General features: G+C 44.3%; 1 protein-coding gene across 1 annotated transcript in view; it reads left to right on the forward strand.

Moving 5' to 3' along the window:
* CEP95 (centrosomal protein 95) overlaps positions 1–20,815 on the forward strand; it is a 622,972-nt gene that overhangs the window by 184,288 nt on the left and 417,869 nt on the right. Inside the window, exons 5-6 of the mRNA XM_086930924.1 lie at positions 3,365–3,473; positions 5,287–5,405. Of these exons, the coding sequence (XP_086787050.1) occupies positions 3,365–3,473; positions 5,287–5,405 (228 nt within the window). The remainder of the gene's footprint in view (positions 1–3,364; positions 3,474–5,286; positions 5,406–20,815) is intronic.

Consider the following 20,815-nt stretch of genomic DNA (forward strand, 5'->3'; position numbering starts at 1 on the left):
TCAATAGGACTTCCCATGGTCAAAGTTTAAGAAGCTGGAGAATTGGTTCAAAAGCAGCCTTTGAAGCATACCAGCCCACAGTTTCTCAGAGTATTTTGCATGTTTCTATTGTACTTTGATGCTGGTCAATCTAGAAGAACAGCAGGGGGATGAGGGAGTCGGGTGTCAGATAAACTGATAATATATCATTCTCCATTTGAAATTTAATTTGTGGATTCATTCTTGACTTAACATTCCTCATTCATACAATAAAACTATTCAGAAAGATATCCATAATATCATTCTTGAACACATTGAATTGTCTCTGATTGTACAGCTTCTCCGACAAAATATCATATACATTCACTTATATTAGTACATCACTATGGGTGGGCTTATGATGTAACTTAACCTGCATCCAGTCCCATTTATTTTGTTTAAATGACTTGCATCGTTTAAGATCTGAGTAGAGACAAGGCTTTGTAAACCTCCCGAGGACTGTTCCGTTCCATTTGCTTTGGGCACGTTTATAAAAGATCCATAAAATGTGTCTTGAAAAATGGTCTCAATTTTTGCTTGTTTTTACCTAATCTAAGCATAACAACATACATCCACAAATGCTTGTCCCTTTTTAATTCTTTCTGAGATCTTATCTTCGAATTTCTATCTACTCCTTTATTCATTTGGGATGCTTTTGTGGATTTATCATCCCTTACACTCTGGCATCTTTCCCTTAGCTAAATTAATTAAAATATTTATTTTTCAGTGTGTTTACTAACTTTTCTCCATCCTCTATTATTCCCTTCCTTTTCCAGACTTTGACTCTTTGAGTTAGTTGTTGAGGTCTCCTTTTTTTCGAATTGGCTTTCTGCTCGATCTAAGACTTCAGTTGCTACTACTAATGGTTGTGCTCTAACCGGTTCCCTCTCCTTCAATCTTTGTTTTTCTTTATTCTTTTGGAATTGGTGACAGATTTTCTTGTTTTATGCTCTGTTAAGCTATTGCCATGCATACAGATTGGCCCTCTCTAATAGATGATAAAATCTCCTCGACATTGGCCTATAAGGAAACACAGAACTGAGTTTTCCTGAATACCTTTTACATCGCTCTTGTGTGCTTCTACGGGCATGCATGAAGTTTTCTCTCTTTAACGCTGAAGCTATTGCTTTAAATGGACATGTTCGTGTCTCTGTTGCATTTTTATTGAACACTAAAGTCTCAAATACATCCTGTAAGGTTTTCCCATTAATAATCAAACATCCGACATCGAAGAAGATGCCCAAGTATCGAATAAAGGATGACCTTATTTTACTTTTGTTTCTCAGCTTTTCTTGTTCCTGAATGTTTCCCTTCTTCAAAATTTCCTATGCTCTTCTCCAGTATCGAATTCATTAAATGCAGATCCTAACTTTAACTGCTAATACTCTGCACCGTAAACATCATATTGGGGGATTGGGGTAGATGCAGCTCTAAAATATCAATACCTGGATCCAAAAGTGAATTAGATTGCTGATTGTTTTTCTGTACTCTTGTCCAAATCTTCCCTGGATAATAAGTTGATCATCCATGCTTTTGGGCTCAAAGTGTTCTTATGCAAACTTTCTTATAGAGTAGACCAATGAAACAGAGGGTGAACAATCTAACTCACTTTCTACCTTTTCTTTAAGAAGATCTAGGTTATCCTTCAAAAATCAAAGTTAAAGTAGAGGCTTCCCTTGAACCTATTGGTTTCTCCATAACCTTCCTCCTGGTGTTGATTACCTCTTTATTACTTGACTGCATATTCCTTGTCGATTTCATCTTAGTTACTGGCATTATCACAAAGTCAAAAACTTCCTGAAGCTTTAAAAATCAAACAATGAACAAAAGCACTATTCTATAAAATACTCCACTCGCCATACTCGGTGGCGCCCTTTGAACACCGCCACTTTTCCGCTCTGGTTTCCATTATTTGCTTGTACATATTAAATGCTCCTACTTGTTCTTTTTAAGTCACTCTCTATTATCCTTTAACCATCCACTATGCCGTTACTGCTAGTTGGGTCTGTCTCACCACCTGTTTAACAGGTTAGCTGGTTCATATTATCCTTGGGACTTCCAGTAGCTAGATTTGACTACCTCCTAATATTGTGAGTTTGGGACCTCCTCTCTACTGTCCTGCACCCAGCTCCCTAAGTGCCGGAGGATGGAGGTACTGGAATTCTCCTTTCTGCATTCTTCTTCCCAGTACCTCTTATGAGGCTTAAGGGAAACGGGAAGTGAAGCTGGAGACTAGAGGGGGGAGGCAAAAGCACACACAACAACAAAGCGGGAGGAGCTGGAAATGAGGTATAGTGAGGCTACTAATGCAACTCCGTTGTAAGGCCTTCCAGGCATGTTATGCTCCGAGAGAACTTTTGTAACGTTAAAGTGGGACTCCCACCTCAGTGATTGTTTTTGTTTTGGAGTGTGTGTCTTTGAATTTCATATAGAGTGGATATATATATATATATACATATATATTTATAATTTTCCACTAGGCACAGTTGTTTTGATAAATGATTATACTGTTTCAAACCTTTTAGCACCTTTTGTTGGTAAATCAGCTTGAACATGAGGTTATGATACCTTTGTGATCGTAATTTAGGAATTAAGTATTAAAATATTGAGATTTAGGGGCACTTGCCCACTATTTCGTATGTATATTTATACATTAATTCGATCACAAGGACCAGAGAAAATTGTATTTTTAGACCAGGATTGAATAACTTTAAAAAATATTTTTATAATATGTTTTTGAATGATATATGGTCTAAATTTACGCTATACTAACTAAAAGAAGTTTATCAAGTCTGTTTTCCACATCCATTATTTTGATGGGAGGAGCATTCAATGAATGTAACAATATTTATTCACATGTGTGGTCACATGTTATGTGATCACGACCGGGCTTCCCGGTCAAAACGCGTCATGTCTGCTGTTTACGGAGTAAAGCACTTAAATTTGCAAAACTTGCCGTGTGGTTGGTCCGTTCCTGATTTTGCGTCTCCAAGGGAGGAGGAAAGGCGTACTGGCATCAGGCCTGTGTTTGTGTGTGTGTGTGTATATATGTATGTATATGTGTATGTGTATGTGTATATATACATATATATCACAGATTATTGTTCACTTAATTAACCAAAACAGGAAATGTAATATCAAGTGCTGTGTACAACCATTGAAGCTCATCATGGCATTGTTTGTGGTCTATGGCAGAGGAATTAAAAATCTGAAATCTATGGAGTGATTGCTAGTGTCTAGAAGAATTTATTTTCTCAAAGGTGGTTATTTCGTAATAAATTAATATGTCACTTGAGCACATTCTTTTAAATCCCATATCTGCACTTCTGTACAATGTTTCAAACAGATGATGTTGATCAGGCTTCCAAAGATGTTCAGGAAAGAGTGCTGCAGATGGAGTCAGATAGAAGACAGAAAGAATGTGCAACAGTACGGAAAGTGCCATCAACTACAGGGTAGGTGTTATATATTGTGTGGTGCCTGTGCCATGATCTGGCATATCGGAGAAGTATACAGTTTAAAGGTTTGCAAAGAGAAACGCCTACACAGTACATTACAGAAAACCTCATAGAACTTTGCATGGGTTACTCATTACTGCTGCTGTCTTTGAAGTATTGTAGGGTTACACACGTCATTAATGTCTTGTCTAGAACGTATTTGAACATGCTTTTGCTTGCTTGTGTTTAGCCTGAGATTTCGTCTGTGCCCTAAATTAACCTTCCTTGATCAAATGTCAATATTTAATGACCCTTCAGCACCAATGTTTAAGTTGCTTCAACATACAATACAAATCTTCTCAAATTAGGCCTAGGCTCACATAAACTGCCTTCGCAATGAAGCTGTGCTCCAGTTTAATCTGTGCCTTACCCCTCACTATACCCTTGCTTAATGGATATTTCAGCTAGTTCAACCATGGTCTCACACTTCTATGCTATCTCAGCACCTGTACTCTTCAGAAACGTATCTTTCCCTGTTGAGTGCTGGTCAGGACTCATTCCTTTCCCCTCCACAGTACAACTGAAGAGTCATTCTGCACTACTGATTTTTCCGTCTTTGAATTAACCTGTTCTTTATAGACTCCACCACAGCAGTAGAAAAGAAACCCACTATCTAACCAAGACAAAATGCTTTAGGTCTTAGTCTCATCATCAACCTCGAAACAGTATAATCTTTTCCTTTCCTGTGCTGCTGTACACCCAATCAAAAACATACTCAAGACTCGCCTGCCCTTCTTTCATTCCTGCCACACTTTAAACAATATAACATTTTTAAAAGGTAGTGTCTTCATTCACTCAGGTTATCCCTAACCCCTATAAATAATAGAAAATAAATAACTGTACCACATATCAGTGTGCACTATGTTTTTTGCTTGTCAAGGAGATACAGTGCAGAACTGATTGTGGAAATTGTACTGGTGAGGAGGCCTTTGAGAGCACAAAGTCCCCCCCGCCCTCCATCACGTCCCTGATCAGCACTAAGATCAATGTTTGTGTGCTAATGCCACCTAACAGTTCCTTTAATTATTTTCTCACAGCTCCAAACTTGAACCTTATGGTGCATCTGTTCCCATGCCTCTCTCATAAATCCTATCTTTACTCTTTCACAATTGTAATCCAAGCATGCTCTCGCAGTACCCACTCTGCCATTGCCTGTTGGTCTTCTCATGGGTGTACCTTCCTCATAATTCCCTTAGCCTTATATCTTGGCCATTATCTGTGCTCCTAACCTTACTCCATTTAAATTTCTCCCCTTCACTGCACTCCGTATCTTTCCTTGTCTTAAGGATCTGTCCCTCCTTCACTCATTGTCCTTCTGGCACCACTCCCTACTCGCATAAGGTTGTTCTCCTGGTGCAGCCTTTTAGCTCTTCCGTTCCTGCACCCTCTCTCAGCTTCCCCCTTTCTTAAAACCCCATGCAGCTTTTCCCTACCCATTGATGCCCTTTTGCATCTCACCCTTCCCCCTTGAGTACTCTTTGAATCTCCCCTCGCCCCTGTTGCCCATATACGTTTCCACTCCTCTTGAGGTCTCTTTCAGATAACACACCCAGTCAACTTTTTATGTAGCTCTCCCTGTAATGTTCCAAGGTATCCCTTGCAGTTTTTCCTCTCCCCTGCTGTCCCCTTGCTGCTTCTCCATCCAGTATTTCCACAGGTGTCCCTATGCTGCACCCCTTTACCTCTGCCATCGAAGTCTGAAGGAGGCTGATACTCATTGATAACCATGTTGTTTGTGTTACAGTACTGTTTTTTTATTTTTTTGTTTTAGTTCTTCAATACAGTCCTCCACTATTCTAATTCCATCATGGGATGTGGAAGGATCAGAATCTACAGGCGAGTTAATAAAGCTTGGAGACACAGCACATTCATTTACCTTAAGGAAGAATGGTGAGTGTTTCTAAATGATATACATCTTAATGGGTGTCACTGCCTGTTCTGGACCTGATCACATATGCCAACAACATTGGATGTGAGCAGTAATGCAGCTACTTTCAGCGGTGCTGCTTGTCGAGGCTGCTTGCCTTACTACTGATAACATTGGTAGAAAAAACAAAACAGTTTGTCCAACCAGTAGATTGTCCGGCAGGTGTTTGGACCATAGGGATGTGATGATAGGCATTCCGCTGCAGCTTGTCAGTGGCTGTGAGTTGATGTGGAGTGCTTTGTCTCTGTTGAGATATGTCCTTGAAACCTGCAAGCTAAACATAAAGCTACTGATACTGCCATGTCAAGGGATCACAGAGCTACTGTGGTACTATGCATAATAAAGAGTCCTGTCATAGCGTAGCAGGTCAGCTTTCAGGTCCTAAATTAAGGTGTTATAGCTTTTGTCTACATCAGTAGAGGGGCAAATGTAAAGGAGGTGTGGGTGGAGGCCATCAATTCTTTTTTCCGAGACGGTTGTCACATGATTACATTAGAGCAGTTACTAATTAGTAACATATTTGATGTACTGGACAGAAGTCATACAATAGAGCATGAGCTAATGATGTTTTTCATATTAGTGTAGTAGAAAAAAATTAAGTCTAATATTCTTCTGAGATGTGGCCAAGTAATAATTAGTGACCTATTCTAATCTGTATTAGAACATTGGAATCTTGAGTGCTCGATTGAAAACAGTGGAGTGCTCCAGTCTTCTATTGGTCAGTAGAAGCCCGTAGAGCAACATTCCTATGTTTTTTTCATTTCACAACTATTGCTGTGTACAAAGCCCTATCGAAGCCTCGGGGTATTAAAATTCCCTCTGGCTCCGTAAGGCTTATGTTTTGACTAATTAGAACACTCTGCCCTCTAGGGACGGAATGTTATATTGGCCTTAGAGGCCTCCGTAGCGGGCTCTACCGGCCATTAAAAACCCACTCCCTTGTTAATGGCCCTCGCTGAGCCCACTACAGTGGGCTCTAAGCAGACCCTCCAGGATTTCGCGATTTAGCGGTTTGCCGCAAAATCGGCACTTTTGTAAAAATGCCGCAATTTTTACAAAAGTGCCCGCGAAATCGGCACTTTTGTAGAAATTGCATCATTTTTACAAAAGCGAATCCATGCCGCTATATCCTGGGGGGTCTGACAGACCCCCCAGGATATTGCGGCATGGATTAGCAAATTTAGTGGCACAAAAATGGAAATGTAGCGGCACAAATATGGAAATTTAGCTGCAATTTTGCGGCACTTTATTTGGCCATTTTTCCTACAACAAACACAGATATCTTCATTTTTTTAGGTATTTAACAACGTGAAGCTCTCTATATTTGGTTTATTTATAATGAAGACATTTTGTTTCCCTCAAAAGGCAAAAGACTGCCCGTCAGCAGCCCAGGGCAGCAAAACAGCGTTACAAGCGGCCCGCGTTGCGTGGGGCAAGGCGGTGCTTTATAGCGCGGTGTCTGCGCCTCCCAAATGCAGCAGCTGTGCCCAATTCAGTGGTGGTGCACCCTGGGACCACGAGTCCCACCAGGGCGATGCGGCGAGCGCAGCAGGTTCCCTCGAAAAGCAAAAGACTGCCCGTCAGCAGCCTAAGGCAGCAAAACAGCGTTACAGGCGTATTTATTATGCCATTGTAAATCTACGCATCTACACGTATTTAATTACCTTGTCAATATAGTGATAGTATTCTTTAGTCAATATTGATGCAGCTTGATAGTAAAAAAACAAACTATACTGAGGTACCACACTTAGTCATATATACGCACCTTGATATAGTGGTAGTAGATATTCTTCATTCAATACTGCTGCAGTTCGATTCTAAGAAACCCGACATTATTCTACAACACCAAGACAGGCATGCACTCTGACTAGGCTAGTCAGTGAGTACATGTCTGTCTTGGTGCCAGTCTAGGTTACGTCTCTGAGAAGACTCCAATGCTCGGCACCAACCCCCACCTCCCACCTGCTCGTCGGTCACCTAGCAGTCCGAGCTCTGAAGTGTCAAGGATGGCTCATTAGCTAAAAAAACACACACAAACTGATAAATAAACTTTATGATAAAATAACCCGGGATGTTCACATTTATGCATGGTACAACTCAGCAGATTTAAAAAACGAGTTGAAAAACACAAACTTATTCTGCAGAAAGCAGCTGCATCAAGCATACACGTCGAAAGAGCATGTCAACAAAAACACATGGAAATTGTTGTAAATTGATATATTCCCTTAAGAGTTCCCTTTCCATAGATTTTTCCATTTTGTAACCTGGATTTTGCTTCCAAGAAAAAGTGCTGATGCACTTATTTGTTTTAGAAACATCATTTTCTACAAAGTACAATGTCCCATTCCAGGACTTGTTCACTACCCTGTATAATCAGCAGTGATCGGCAATGCTATTTTCAGCCCATAAGTAAGCAAAATACATAAACGGCAGTGAATTACCATCTTTAGGGTGTTTCATCCAACTTAATATGCAGAATAGATCTTTGCAAGGTTATTGCTCAAAATCGTTGGAAATGTAAGAATCTCAATGTGGGGCTTCCTGTGGATTTTGCAACTTCAGCATTTTTAAGAAACATCTTAACGTTTTTGCATTAAAGGCTATAGTGTTGCCTGGATAAATAATTTTCTACCCCTCCTCCCTGCCCTACAGTCTCCTCTCTTTCTTCCCATGATTGATCTATTTTTGGAAACTTACTGAAGTATTCACCTTTATAAGTACCTATTCCAAGTTAGTGAGACCTTTGCTTTATGGTATCCATTTTTTTCACCCTGAAGACTTGACTGTATCTGAAGGATACTTACTCTATATGAATGTGAACCTGTAATAAAATTATCAAGCTAAAAAAAACTAATTAAGAATAGAGTTGCCTTGCTTGTGGGCCAAGTGCCATCTAGTTTATTTAAGCGGAGTAGAAAACCTTGGATACTATAAAGCTAAGACTCTAAGGATGGTTATAAACTTTCATTAGAGTCCTAGAATTCACAGCAATTCTAGCAGCATTTGTGCATAACTCCCGTCAAGCTAAGTACAAATCATGTATTCACTGTGCCCCGCACAATTTTAAAGTTCAGGAGGGGCACAAATTATTTCCCATCTTACAAGAAGACAAACCTTGAATTGGGAGTACATTTGCTGACAGTTGAAGCTCATTCCGAATTTACCTATGTCAGTTAATTTCCTAAAAAATGGGATTCTGTCAGAGTAAAATGGAGTTCAGCCCTGTGACACAATTAAACTGTTATTAAACTACAACCTAGATGGGGAAAATTCTGTTCACATTACAGCAAGTAATGGTGATTTGCACAGACCTAATAAAATGCAGTATTAAAGTAATTGTGAGTGGATCAAATTGATTAAAGCTTTTCTATCTGTCCCCTCACTTGTATGCTAAGTGAATTACCCTGGAGCTTGCTATCACAGAGAAACCTAAGCTGCAACTCATAAACGAGACCCATCAAAACTAAAGCATGTCTGGGGTAGCTTGTGCTCTCATTTAGAAGATAAATAACCTAACAATTTGGGTTAGACTACCTTGTACATGAAGAGCCAAAATTGATTTGTGCACGGTTGGCCCCATCTGTAATGGCTTAGATAAAAGAATAAACTAATATGGTTGGATGGATTGTGCTCAAATGATTTATCAGAGGGTAGTTTGATTTAATAGTCTTAAACCATCACTTTAATGCCATACATTCTAGCCACTAATAATCCTGAAGACTGCACTGTACAGGAAATGCCTAAGGAGTCACACCAAGCAAGGAAGGTTGCACAAATTGATATTAATTGCACAGATAATGCTACTAAAACTATTTAGTACCAGTCACTTATGGAACACCAAGAATACTGATTTTGTAAAGGAGCTGATGAAAAATAGGGCATCTCAAGAGTCCTCCACTAATGACCATAAAAGAAAATGATTATCCAGCCACCACTTCTATCTTTTATTGAGGTAAAAGAAAGACACTGTAGGAAAGTAGGATCTGCTTTCATGGTTACCCCCACTTTTCGCTTGATGTAATACTGTTTCTGACTGGGAGCATGCTAATCAGGACCCCAGCTTTCACCCCTAAATTGGTTTAGTAAGTACTTGGGTACATCACAGATTGGACACTGGTGCAAACTTATCAGTCCCTAGTATATGGTACTAAGGTACTCAGGGCATAAGTACACCAGGAGTCCCCCATGGGATGAAGCATGCATTATGCCACCCATGGGAAGCCACACAGTTTGCAACTACAGGCCTGCCATTGCAGCCCATGTAAGCTGGTGCTAGCACCACTTACAAATGATAAATTTCCCTATATCTAAGGTCATTGCACTTTAAAACCTATAAGTCACCCCTATAGGAGGCCTTTGCAATCCTGAGGGCAGGGTGCTTGGTTCTAAGTGTGAAGGTGCCCCTGCATGAGCAGGATACCCCTATGACCTACGGAATCCATTCTCCCGGGTTGTAAGTGAGGCAGCCATATAACATATAGAGGGGCACTGCGTCATTATGCGGTGACCATCTCTAAACTGGCTGCAACGAATCCTATCATGTTTGGTATCAAACTTGTTGGAATCATACCCCACAAAGTAAACGGTGTGGGAGGTATGATGAGGCCCTCCATTAGGCCCTCAGTACTACTGGTACCAGTCTTCCAGACCCAGACAGCAAGCCAGGGCTGCTGCCGGCCAGAGACACGTTTCTGCCCTCCGGCTGGGGAAGGCAGAGGAAGGCAGAGCAATGGGTATCCAGTCACAGGGAGCTGTGACCACCTCCCAGACAGGATTTAGTGTATTGGGGCAGGGTGGGAACATTTGCCAGTGCCACATAGTCTGCGTGCAGGGCACACTTAGTGCCCTTCATGCATAGTCCAGTTCAAACCAGTTCAGGGAGCCGTTAGCTCCCGCCCTGGCATGAAACTGAACAAAGGACAGGGGAATATGCTCCCCCTTGTCCAGTCTCTGGTTTGGGAGGGACCCCTGAATCATCCCAACCTTTTCCTTAGGGTATTTAAGGGCTTACCTGTGGTTGGGTCCCTAGATTCGTCGTGGGACAAGACACCACTAATTCTTCGACTGTCTGGGCACTCTAGACTTCACTGGACTTTGCTCTTGGCATCAAGGCTGCAACCGGGAAGATTCTTGCTGCTCCTGATCTCCTCGCCCAGATAGTCTGGTGCAACGACCGGGCCTGTGCACCATACAGGAACCTTCTAAGGCCTGTGGGCAGCATCCAAGACACCTGAAGGAATCTCCCTTTAAGTGAAGGAGTCACTTCCCTGCATCTGCAGGCACCACCACAGTCTGCTGATCCTGAGCTCCCACGGACTCTGAAAGGCTCAGAAACACAGGTGGTGATTCTCCACATCCCTCGAGGGCTGACCTGTCCTCTCACCAAGTTTGAGGCCAGTATGTATCCCTCGTTGGAGCCGCAGGAACCGAACCCCTGTGCACTGTCAACTTGCAGTTCCAAAGGCTTGTTGGCTTCCTTCCATCAAAATCATTGGGCTCCCAGTAGCCCCAGCCTCAAGCACCTCCAGGGATCAAGATCTTCGTCCTCCAGGGAAAACTTGTCAAGTCAAGGACATTTGTATCGCGCACATATCGCACCTGAAGAGTCTCATGGCGCTTGCAGACGGCTCTGACAAGATGATTAATGGTGGTTTAATTTCCAAAAAGCCAGGTTTCTTATGAAAGCAGCTGTGTTCAGGGATGATACGAAGAGGCATATGAGCTGCAGATCGTACACTATGCATTAGATCGCCACCTGGTGTTGATCTCGGATGATTGCAGGTTGTTGTTTTCTTGTAGAAGTCTTTGTAGTCACGATATAGGTGACTCCTCCCTTGGACAATACTGCGCATGGGCACCGGCTCCATCCTTAGATGTTTTTTTTCCGCCACTGGGTTCGGATGAAAGTTTCTCCGCTCCGGCTAGAAAAACTTTTTCTGCAACTTTGAAGCGCAAAAACTTCCTATAACTAATATCGACATCAAATACAATTTTCGACGCCATCGACTTGATTCCGGTTCATCGACGCGGGCCGCTGGGCCTATCGACGCCGTGCGGCCTACACCACATGGAAAGAACTCCGTTCAAGAAATGCCCGGTATGCGAGCAAAATTTCCACATAGCGATCACCACGAGGTTTGCAACCTCTGTCTATCGCCAGATCACGACGAGTCGACCTGCACAGCTTGTGCATCCTTCAGATCGAAAAAGACCATCCGGGATCGGAGGGCCCGTCGACACGAAATGAGGAGATCAGCCCCAGCACCGGAGGATATCTTCGACGACTAGGTTCCGCTCGTTCCGGAAGAGGATTCGGCTGATCTCCAGATCATATCAGAGGCAGAGGATTCGGACCACTCGATTCCATCACGTCAACCTGTGAGTACTACTGCCCCTGCACCACATGCACAGCCCAAGCCAAAGGCGAATGTCAGCACTCCGCCCAAGGGGCCCAGTCGAGACCAAGTACTTCCTCCTAAATCCCAGCCTTCGAGCTCGTCTTTGAGGAAAACAACTACGCCTTCAGGTGCTTCGGCACCGAGCAAGCCACACGTGCCGATTCCACCACCTCCATCAGCACCGAAACACAAAGACCCTTCGACACCGTGGTCAAAAGACCCTTCGGCACTGAAAGCGAAAGACCCTTCAGCCCCGAAAATAAAAGATCCTTCGACGCTGAAACCTAAAGAGGTACAGGCACCGAAAGAAGCTCCGGCTCCGAAGCCGTCCGCTTCCAAACCTAAAGAGGGAAAGCCAGCGCCCGACGCCACAAAGCCAACCAGGCCAGCTTCCACTCCGAAGACTCCTGCTCCGGTGCCAGCACCCACAAAGCCTGATTCCGAGGTTCCCAAGTCCTCAGACACGCCTACCAAGCCGAAAACAACACCTTCAGCACCAAAGACTTTGCCACAGGACGCTGCAGCACCTCCCAAGGCAAAACGCCAAAAGCAATCTCTGTCGGAGCCGAAAAAGTCGACGCCGAAGAAGGTTGTAGAGGAACTGTTTAGACCAGATCCTAAACAAAAGAAGATCTACATAAACCCAAAGACTGGACATGTAGGTGCTATACCTCATAAAAAAGAGACCAGCAGCAACACCACCTCCATATGTGGGTCCTGCCAAGAAGGACTGTGCAACTTCTCCTATGCACTCTCCTTCTCCTGTATCTCCTTCCTCTCCTGTCCCTCCTTACATATCACCTCAAATCTCTCCTGTCCCCTCTCCTGCATCATCACATTCACCACAGACTGATGAGGAGTATGACTAAGGTGGTGGAGAGGATCCACATGTAGACCCAAATACATATCCTTTAGATGAGGATGTCTACACTTTTCCACCACATAATGTGCCTGATATCCCTGATCCACAGTTATACCCGTCAAAGCCTTCTCCACCAGAAGACAGCATTGGGTTTAACCACCTCTTACACAGAGCTGCTCTTTACCACAATGTCACAATGCATTCTGATGACATTGAAGAAGATTGTCTGTTAGACACATTTGAGCCATCACACAGATCTACTCCAATTCTTCCCATGATCAAGGGAGTCATTAAGCATGCTCCAGAAATATTCAAAGATCCTGTACGCACTAGGGTACTAAATCCAAGAATAGAAAAGAAATATTGGCCTGCACCCGCTGATCCAGCCTATATTAAAGGACACCCTCAATTAGACTCCTTAGTAGTGTCCAATGCAAGAAAACAAGCGAATTCACAGATTTCTGGTGAAACGCCACCACCTGACAAGGAATCCAAAGTTATTGATGCGTCAGGTAAAAGAAAAGCGGCACAAGGTACAAATATATGGCGCATTGCCAATACGCAAGCCCTTCGATCACGTTATGACAGGGCTCATTACGACCAATAAGAGACACTACTACAACACCTTCCAGATCAATATAAAGATCAGGCAACAGAGCTCATACAAGAAGGCAAATTAATCTCAAATGCCTCTATAAAGTGTGCTCTAGATGTCGCAGACACAGCTGCTAGAACCGTAAATACTAGTGTCATACTCAGAAGACATGCATTATTGCGCATTTCAGGGTTCAAACAAGAGGTGCAAACCACAATCTTGAACCAGCCTTTCAACCAAAACCAATTGTTTGGCCCAGAAGTAGACACTACACTGGAGAAAATGAAGAAAGACACAGACACTGCAATGTCAATGGAAGCTCTACAGTCCACACAGACTAGAGGTTCTTTTCGTCGCTCCTTTTATAGAGGAGGCTCCAAACAAACTGGAGCAGATACAACAACACCTTTCAAAACTCAGACTTGTACATCCTCTAACAAAGGGTATTTTAGAGGAGGATACAGGGGCAATAATAACAAGAGAAGAGGACGCGGTAACGGCAATCGCTCCTCCTCCACAACTAAACAGTGACTTCCCACTGCTCCTCCAACAGCATTCCACTCCTGTGGGGGGCAGATTAACACTGTTCCTGCCTGTCTGGAACTCCATCACAACGGACAGGTGGGTGAGACAGATTATCCAACATGGCTACTGCCTAGAACTTGCAGCAACCCCCCCAAATATACCACCCAGGCAGCGTCCTATGTCCACAGATCACCTGCTTCAACAAGATGTTCTAGCACTTCTACAAAAAGATGCTATTCAACTAGTCCCATTAGAGGAACAAGGAACAGGGGTTTACTCGCTCTATTTTCTAATTCCCAAAAAGGACGGGACACTGAGACCAATTCTCGACCTCAGGCCCCTCAACCATTACGTACAATCAGATCATTTTCATATCACTCTGCAACAAGTGCTCCCACTACTGCAACAAGGCGATTTTCCTTTCAACACTAGACCTGAAGGACGCCTATTTTCACATCCCAATACATCCTGCTCACAGGAAGTACCTACGGTTTGTAATACAAGGACAACACTATCAGTTCAAAGTCCTTCCGTTTGGTGTCACAACAGCACCACAGGTGTTCACAAAGTGCTTAGCATTAGTAGCAGCACATCTCAGAAGACAACAAATACATGTCTTCCCTTATCTGGACGATTGGCTCATAAAAGCCAAGTGTTAGACCTGTCAGCCCTTTGGGTGGTCCCTCCCTTTTATTATTAATTTTTGTTCCCTTTATGCCCTTCAAAACCTTTTTATCTTTTTACGTCCACTGAATTTTTGAGGTATTGACCTAGGGGTTAGATGCTCTTTGCCCTCATAGTCCTTTTTCCCTGAGGCCTAGGTGCCTTTCTGACTGGATTTTCAAGTCACACAAAATGGTGGCTAATAACTGCCATAACGGACTTCAGGAAATAGGGGGGCCCATAGGAAGACATAGGGAGGCTCTAGAACCTTCCAGCTGGTTCTAGTGATTTGAGGCTAGCCTATATAAGGCCAGGGACAGGGCAGCCATTTTGAGTAGTGACCAGAGGGTGTTGTGGAACCTGGTCACAGGAGGAGTGAGGCTAAGTTGTCAGGAGAGAGGCGCATTAAGCAAAGGGAGGTCGTTCCTTGGATCGGCTGCCTACTTGTATGACGTTTTCCCCCTGCTATTTGACCCAGCCCTTCTACACAGAGTTACTCCAGACTAACTGCGGATGCCCAGTGCACCTAAAGACAACCTGAGTTTACTGTGGGGAGCGAGGCGCAGGAGTCCCTGAGATCGTGGGTTCACTCACGGTGTGCTGTGGCCCCCGACCGCGCCGAGGTGTGCCGTTTTGGGGGTGCTCCCTCCAAAGTGGCTGAGGAGACAGCTAAGCGAGCTCTGTGGACGAGCATCGGAGGCAGGAGAGCCCCGTAAAAGCTGCCGAGGAGACGAAAGAATCGGCTCAGGCGGACTCGGCCAGCTGTGTTGCCGGAATCAAGGAAACGCCGTGAGCAGCGTGACGTCGTGACAGGAGGCAGGGCTGAGGCGTAGCTAAGGAGGAAGAAGTCAGCCGCGACCCTGGAGGAGGCCGTCCGACAGTGAGGTAGGCGGAGAGAAGGCGGGGTCTGCGACGGAAGGAGCCGGTGAAAGAAGGATTCCCGAAGTTCAGTCAAGAGCGGTGAGGAACGCCGGATTTCCTTCTTCCCCCCCCTTTTCCTCGAACCGCAGTGGGAAGAACGCAAGTCCCCCGGCCTGCAGCGAAGACAGCCGCTGGACGAGTACTGGGGACAGGACTCTGAGACAGCCATAGAACTCTTCAAGTAAGCGGGGAGAGTGGGCGGAGGCCGCAGGAGCTGCCGTGACAGGCCCTTCAACCGCCGGCAGTCCCGAGGGAGAGGCAAGGGTGAAAGTGTTGTCAGTAAAAGAATCCCTCAGAGGGCTGAACGAGTAATCTCTTGACAGTCCAGCTAGGGTGACTTCTGTGGGAAGGATTCTTACAGACCATAGAAGTGTGGCAACTCTAGGAGAGGCAGTGGGGCTAAGGTGAAGAGGCTAAACAGGGCAGTTCGGTAGGAATAGCTCCGTGGACAGGACAAGATGTTGGATTAACTTGTCTGGTTCCTTAAATCATACAGCTGTCTAGATAAGTCTCCTTGTATGCTAGTGGGGAAAGGCCTGCTGTTTTATTGTATTAACGAGCAAATTGATGGTCCTGATTTATTTGGGTAAAGTACTGTCTGCTTAAACCTTCTCAATTGTCAATGAAAAATGCACAACTAATTGTACTGTGAAATTTGTGGCAAGAAAAAGTAATAACTTAAATCTGAGTACTGAATAGTTTTCTACTGTATAAGGCAATTTTAAGAATGTAAATTTTGGAACCTTATGGATGTAAGAAGGGAATGGATGGAGTGAAATTGATACTCTGAATTTTGAATATTGCAAGAGAACTTTTATAAAACAACCCGTATTTTCCTAAGAAGGTGTGGTGTCTTTCTTTTCTAGTGGAGGGACGGTATGTTACTGAAGGGTGTGACGCAAACTTAACGCATGTGCCTTTGAATTAAGCCTTCCCATTTAGTGCCAAGCTACCCTATGTGACTTAGAGATCCCAGGTCCAACACCAAGTCATTCCACCAATGTGTACAACACACTCAGCAGACAATTCAACTGTTGCACAACTTGGGGTTTACGATCAACTACACAATGTCGCACCTAGAGCCTTCACACGTGCATCAGTATCTAGGAGCTACCATAAACACGTCTACAGCTCTAGCGTATCCCAGTCCAGCCAGGATACAGAGCATTCAAGCCTTAGTCTCCACTTTCCAGCACCAGCAGTCTCTCCAGGCAAAAGTGTTCATGAGGTGAATAGGCATGATGTCATCTTGCATCTTCATAGTACCACATGCAAGACTGCAAATGCGTCCATTACAGGAATGTCTAGCATAACAGTGGAATCAGGCTCAAGGTCAGCTCACAGACCGGGTGTTGGTAGATAGCTGTACGCATCGCTCTCTGCAATGGTGGAACACCAAAGACTTGACAAGAGGATGGCCGTTCCTCGTGCCTGTTCCACAGATAGTGCTCACAACAGAAGCATCCCTCACAGGATGGGGAGCCCATCTGTTACACCATGCTACTCAAGGTTGATGGAACAACCAACAAAAGCTGTTCCATATTAACCATCCAGAGTTGCTAGCGATATTCTTGGCACTCAAATCTTTTCAACTTCAAGTACAGAACAAAGTTGTCTTAATCCGGATGGACAATATGACAGCGATGTACTATATACAAAAACAGGGGGGACACACTCTGCAACTGTCCCAGCTCGCACAGAACATTTGGAGATAGGCCATTCCTAAAAACATATCTGTTAGCGGAACACCTTCCTGGGGTTCACAATCAGATAGCGGATCTGTTAAGTCGGCAGTCGCAACAGATTCATGAATGGGAGCTACATCCACAAGTTCTTCAGCCATTCTTCTGGCAGTGGGGGCACCCACACATAGACCTGTTTGCCACCCACGAAAATGCAAAATGCCCAACCTTCGCCGCCAGGTTCCTACACCGACGGTCCAAGGGCAATGCAATATGGATGAACTGGTAAGGCAGATTTGAGTACGCTTTTCCGCCTCTCCCCCTCTTTCCACTAGTGGTGCGCATGCTCAATTAACAGTCTCTCAAGCTCATACTAGTAGCTCCCGCTCATACTAGTAGCTCCCACGTGGGCACGCCAGCCGTGGTTCACCACACTACTAGACCTCTCCCTGATTCCACATCAAAAGTTACAGCTCACACCCTCGCTGTTAACACAGAACCATGGAGAAATCAGACATCCAGACCCAAACCAACTGAATTTGGCGATCTGGCTCCTGAAGTCTTAGAGTTTGGTTATCTCAACCTACCACCAGACTGCATGAACATCATTAAAGAGGCCAGGAGACCTACTACCAGAGCGTGTTATGCCGCTAAATGGAAAAGATTTGCAATTTATATATAACATAATCACATTGATCCACTGGATGCCTCCATCCAAAATATCATTTGTTACCTTTTACATCTACAAAGGTCTAATTTGGCATACTCTTCCATACGCCTACATCTTGCAGCAATTGCAGTCTATTTACAAAACAGGCAACACCTGTCTCTTTTTAGGGTACCTGCAATCAAAGCATTCATGGAAGGATTAAAAAGAATAATCCCTCCCAGACTGCCACCTTCTGCAGTATGGAACCTAAATCTTGTCCTTACGAGACTCTTGGGACCCCCTTTTGAGCCTCTGCATAAATGTGAACTGCAATTTCTCACATGGAAAACTGCTTTGCTTGTTGCCATCACCTCGCTCAGAAGAGTAAGTGAAATACAAGCGTTGACTATACAAGAACCATTTTTTCAAATACATCCCAATAAAGTGGTTCTCAGATCTAATCCAAAATTACTACCAGGTTTTCTCACCTTTTCACCTAAACCAATCTGTAGAGTTACCTGTGTTTTCCAAAACCCAGACTCCGTAGCAGAATGGGCCTTACACACTTTAGATGTTAAAAGAGCTCTACTATACTACATAGAACTAAATCCTTTAGAAAGACAAAACAATTGTTTGTATCTTTCTCTCCTCCACACAAAGGCAACCCTATCTCTAAAGGTGGGATTGCCAGGTGGATTGCAAAGTGTATACAAATATGCTATCAAAAAACTAAACGCACACTAACAGTTCCTCCTAGAGCACACTCCACTCGCAAAGTAGGAGCCTCTATGGCTTTCTTAGGAAATATACCACTGGAGGACATATGTAAGGTAACAACATGGTCTACACCACACACCTTCACTAAACACTATTGTGTTGACTTGCAAGCCAAGCTGCAGTATGCCAGGCTGTCCTTAGAACACTATTTCAGACTACTGCAATGGATACAATCGACCACCGCTAGGGGTGACATTGCTGCACAATCAATGCATAGTGTACGATCTGCAGCTCATATGCCTCGAACGGAAAATGCTACTTACCAGTATGCATCTGTTCTTGGCATGTAGAGCTGCAGAGTCGTACACGCCCTCCCGCCTCCCCGTACTTGTATCCATTCCAGTTCTCATCTTACTTAGATGCACACGCATGGACATCTTTTTTTCTTACTGTATGTCTACTAACTCCATCATTTCCCATCATGGTGAAAAACAATCTAAGGATGGAGCCGATGCCCATGCGCAGTATTGTCCAAGGGAGGAGTCACCTATATTGTGACTACAAAGACTTCTCCAAGAAGACAACAACCTGCAATCATCCGAGCCCAACACCAGGTGGCGATCTAATGCATAGTGTACGACTCTGCAGCTCTACATGCCAAGAACAGATGCATACTGGTAAGTAGCATTTTCCTTTCTACAAGGCTGTTACCAGCTTAGCTTTTGAGACCAGTACTTGAGACCATTTCCATACATATGCTTGTGAACCAGGCATAGAGTTTTAAAGAGAATTCGCTTTTTCACTGGGAGCCAGTGAAGGATTTTTTGACCAGGAGCAATAGAGGATCTTCGCGGAAGGTTGAGAACTAACTGGGCTGCAGTGTTCTGAAGAACCTGGAGCCTATTCAGGTGGTTTTCATTTATTGAGAATAGCAATGCATTCCCATAGTCCATTCTATTATATTAGTCCCTGCACTAGTGGGTTCCATGCCTCTTTAGGTATCCACTTAAAAACCTTCTTCAGACTGCGCATTACTCCAAAACATGTGCCAACGATTGATTTGGTTTTTCATGGATAGTTGATTGTCCATGTAAAAACAAAGATTCCGGACTGTTTCCTTAGGGGTCGGGCAAAGACCAAAATTGAGTTATCACCAGTCATGTGTCCTGTGTTCCGCAGCTTTGCCAAAGAGCATAATCTCTGACTTGCTGCCATTTAACTGGAGGTGGTTTACACTCATCCACTTCAACATGGGTCATGCAATTTTTAAAACGTTGTTTGGTTTCATTGGGGTCCGGACCCAGTGTGATCAGAATCTGGGTATCGTCCGCATAGGATAGAATATCAAAGCTGTAGGCTCTGATCACCCTAGCCAACGGCATCATATATACATTAAAAAGCATTGGGCTCAAGATAGAGCCCTGCGGCACACCCATCTTGACAGGTCTCTCACATGCAATTTTTTTGCCAATCTGAACAGCAGTTACATGGTCGGATGGGTAACTGGTGAACCATTTTAGGGCGTTTCCTCCTACCCCAATCTCCCAAAGCCGTTGTATTATAATGCTGTGGGAGATGGTGTCAAAGTGACAAGTCGGTAGACTTGCAACGTGGCCCTGCTTCTTTGGTGAGCTGCTTGAGTTCCTCTCACGACTCCAGTTGCTCCGGCCTGTGGGTCCTCTTGAGGGTCAATTTTGTATTCTTTGGGCTCCCCTGATTGCTCAGTGCTTGCCCTGGCTCCCCTCCTTGTGGAGTCTCCTGGACCTTGCTGGTCCCGACATTGCACCTTTCTCCACTTCCACGTTGGTTACTGTTACCAAGGCTTGTTGGTGCTCCCGCCGGACACCAACCCCCTCAACTCTTGACATTCAACATGGGACAGCTCGTGTATGGCTCCTGGTCTTCCACAGCATCTCCTGGTCCACACAGCTGCAGTACTAAGTCACCCTTGGCTCCCTTGCAGCACCCGTCATCGATGGGCATTTGTCTTCCGTGCCTCCTGGTCACTCCTGAGTGGCATAGACTCTGTCCCCTCTGCTTGTATGTTCTTCACAGCTTGAAGCCACCTTTGGGTTCCACCGGACACTTTCACCTTCTCCAGCAACATCTTTCTGAAGTCCTCGATGGGACTCCACGGCGGTTTCCGATGCCACTTCACACCTGTGCATCCGGCTTCCCTGGGTTCCGGTATCCTGGTTCCTTAGGTATCCAAGCGTAGGGTGGCTCTCCAGTCTTCTGTCTTCCACAGGGTTTCTTCAGGGTCCACTGAAGGGTCCTTCTTCTTTAAAATTGCAACCGCGGCTTACCCATTGACTTTCTATTGACCATCCAGTTGCGTTCCCACTCTGCACTCTGGCAATT

Source organism: Lissotriton vulgaris, chromosome 7, assembly GCF_964263255.1.
Source record: "Lissotriton vulgaris chromosome 7, aLisVul1.2, whole genome shotgun sequence".
In the NCBI taxonomy this organism is placed as follows: domain Eukaryota; kingdom Metazoa; phylum Chordata; class Amphibia; order Caudata; family Salamandridae; genus Lissotriton; species Lissotriton vulgaris.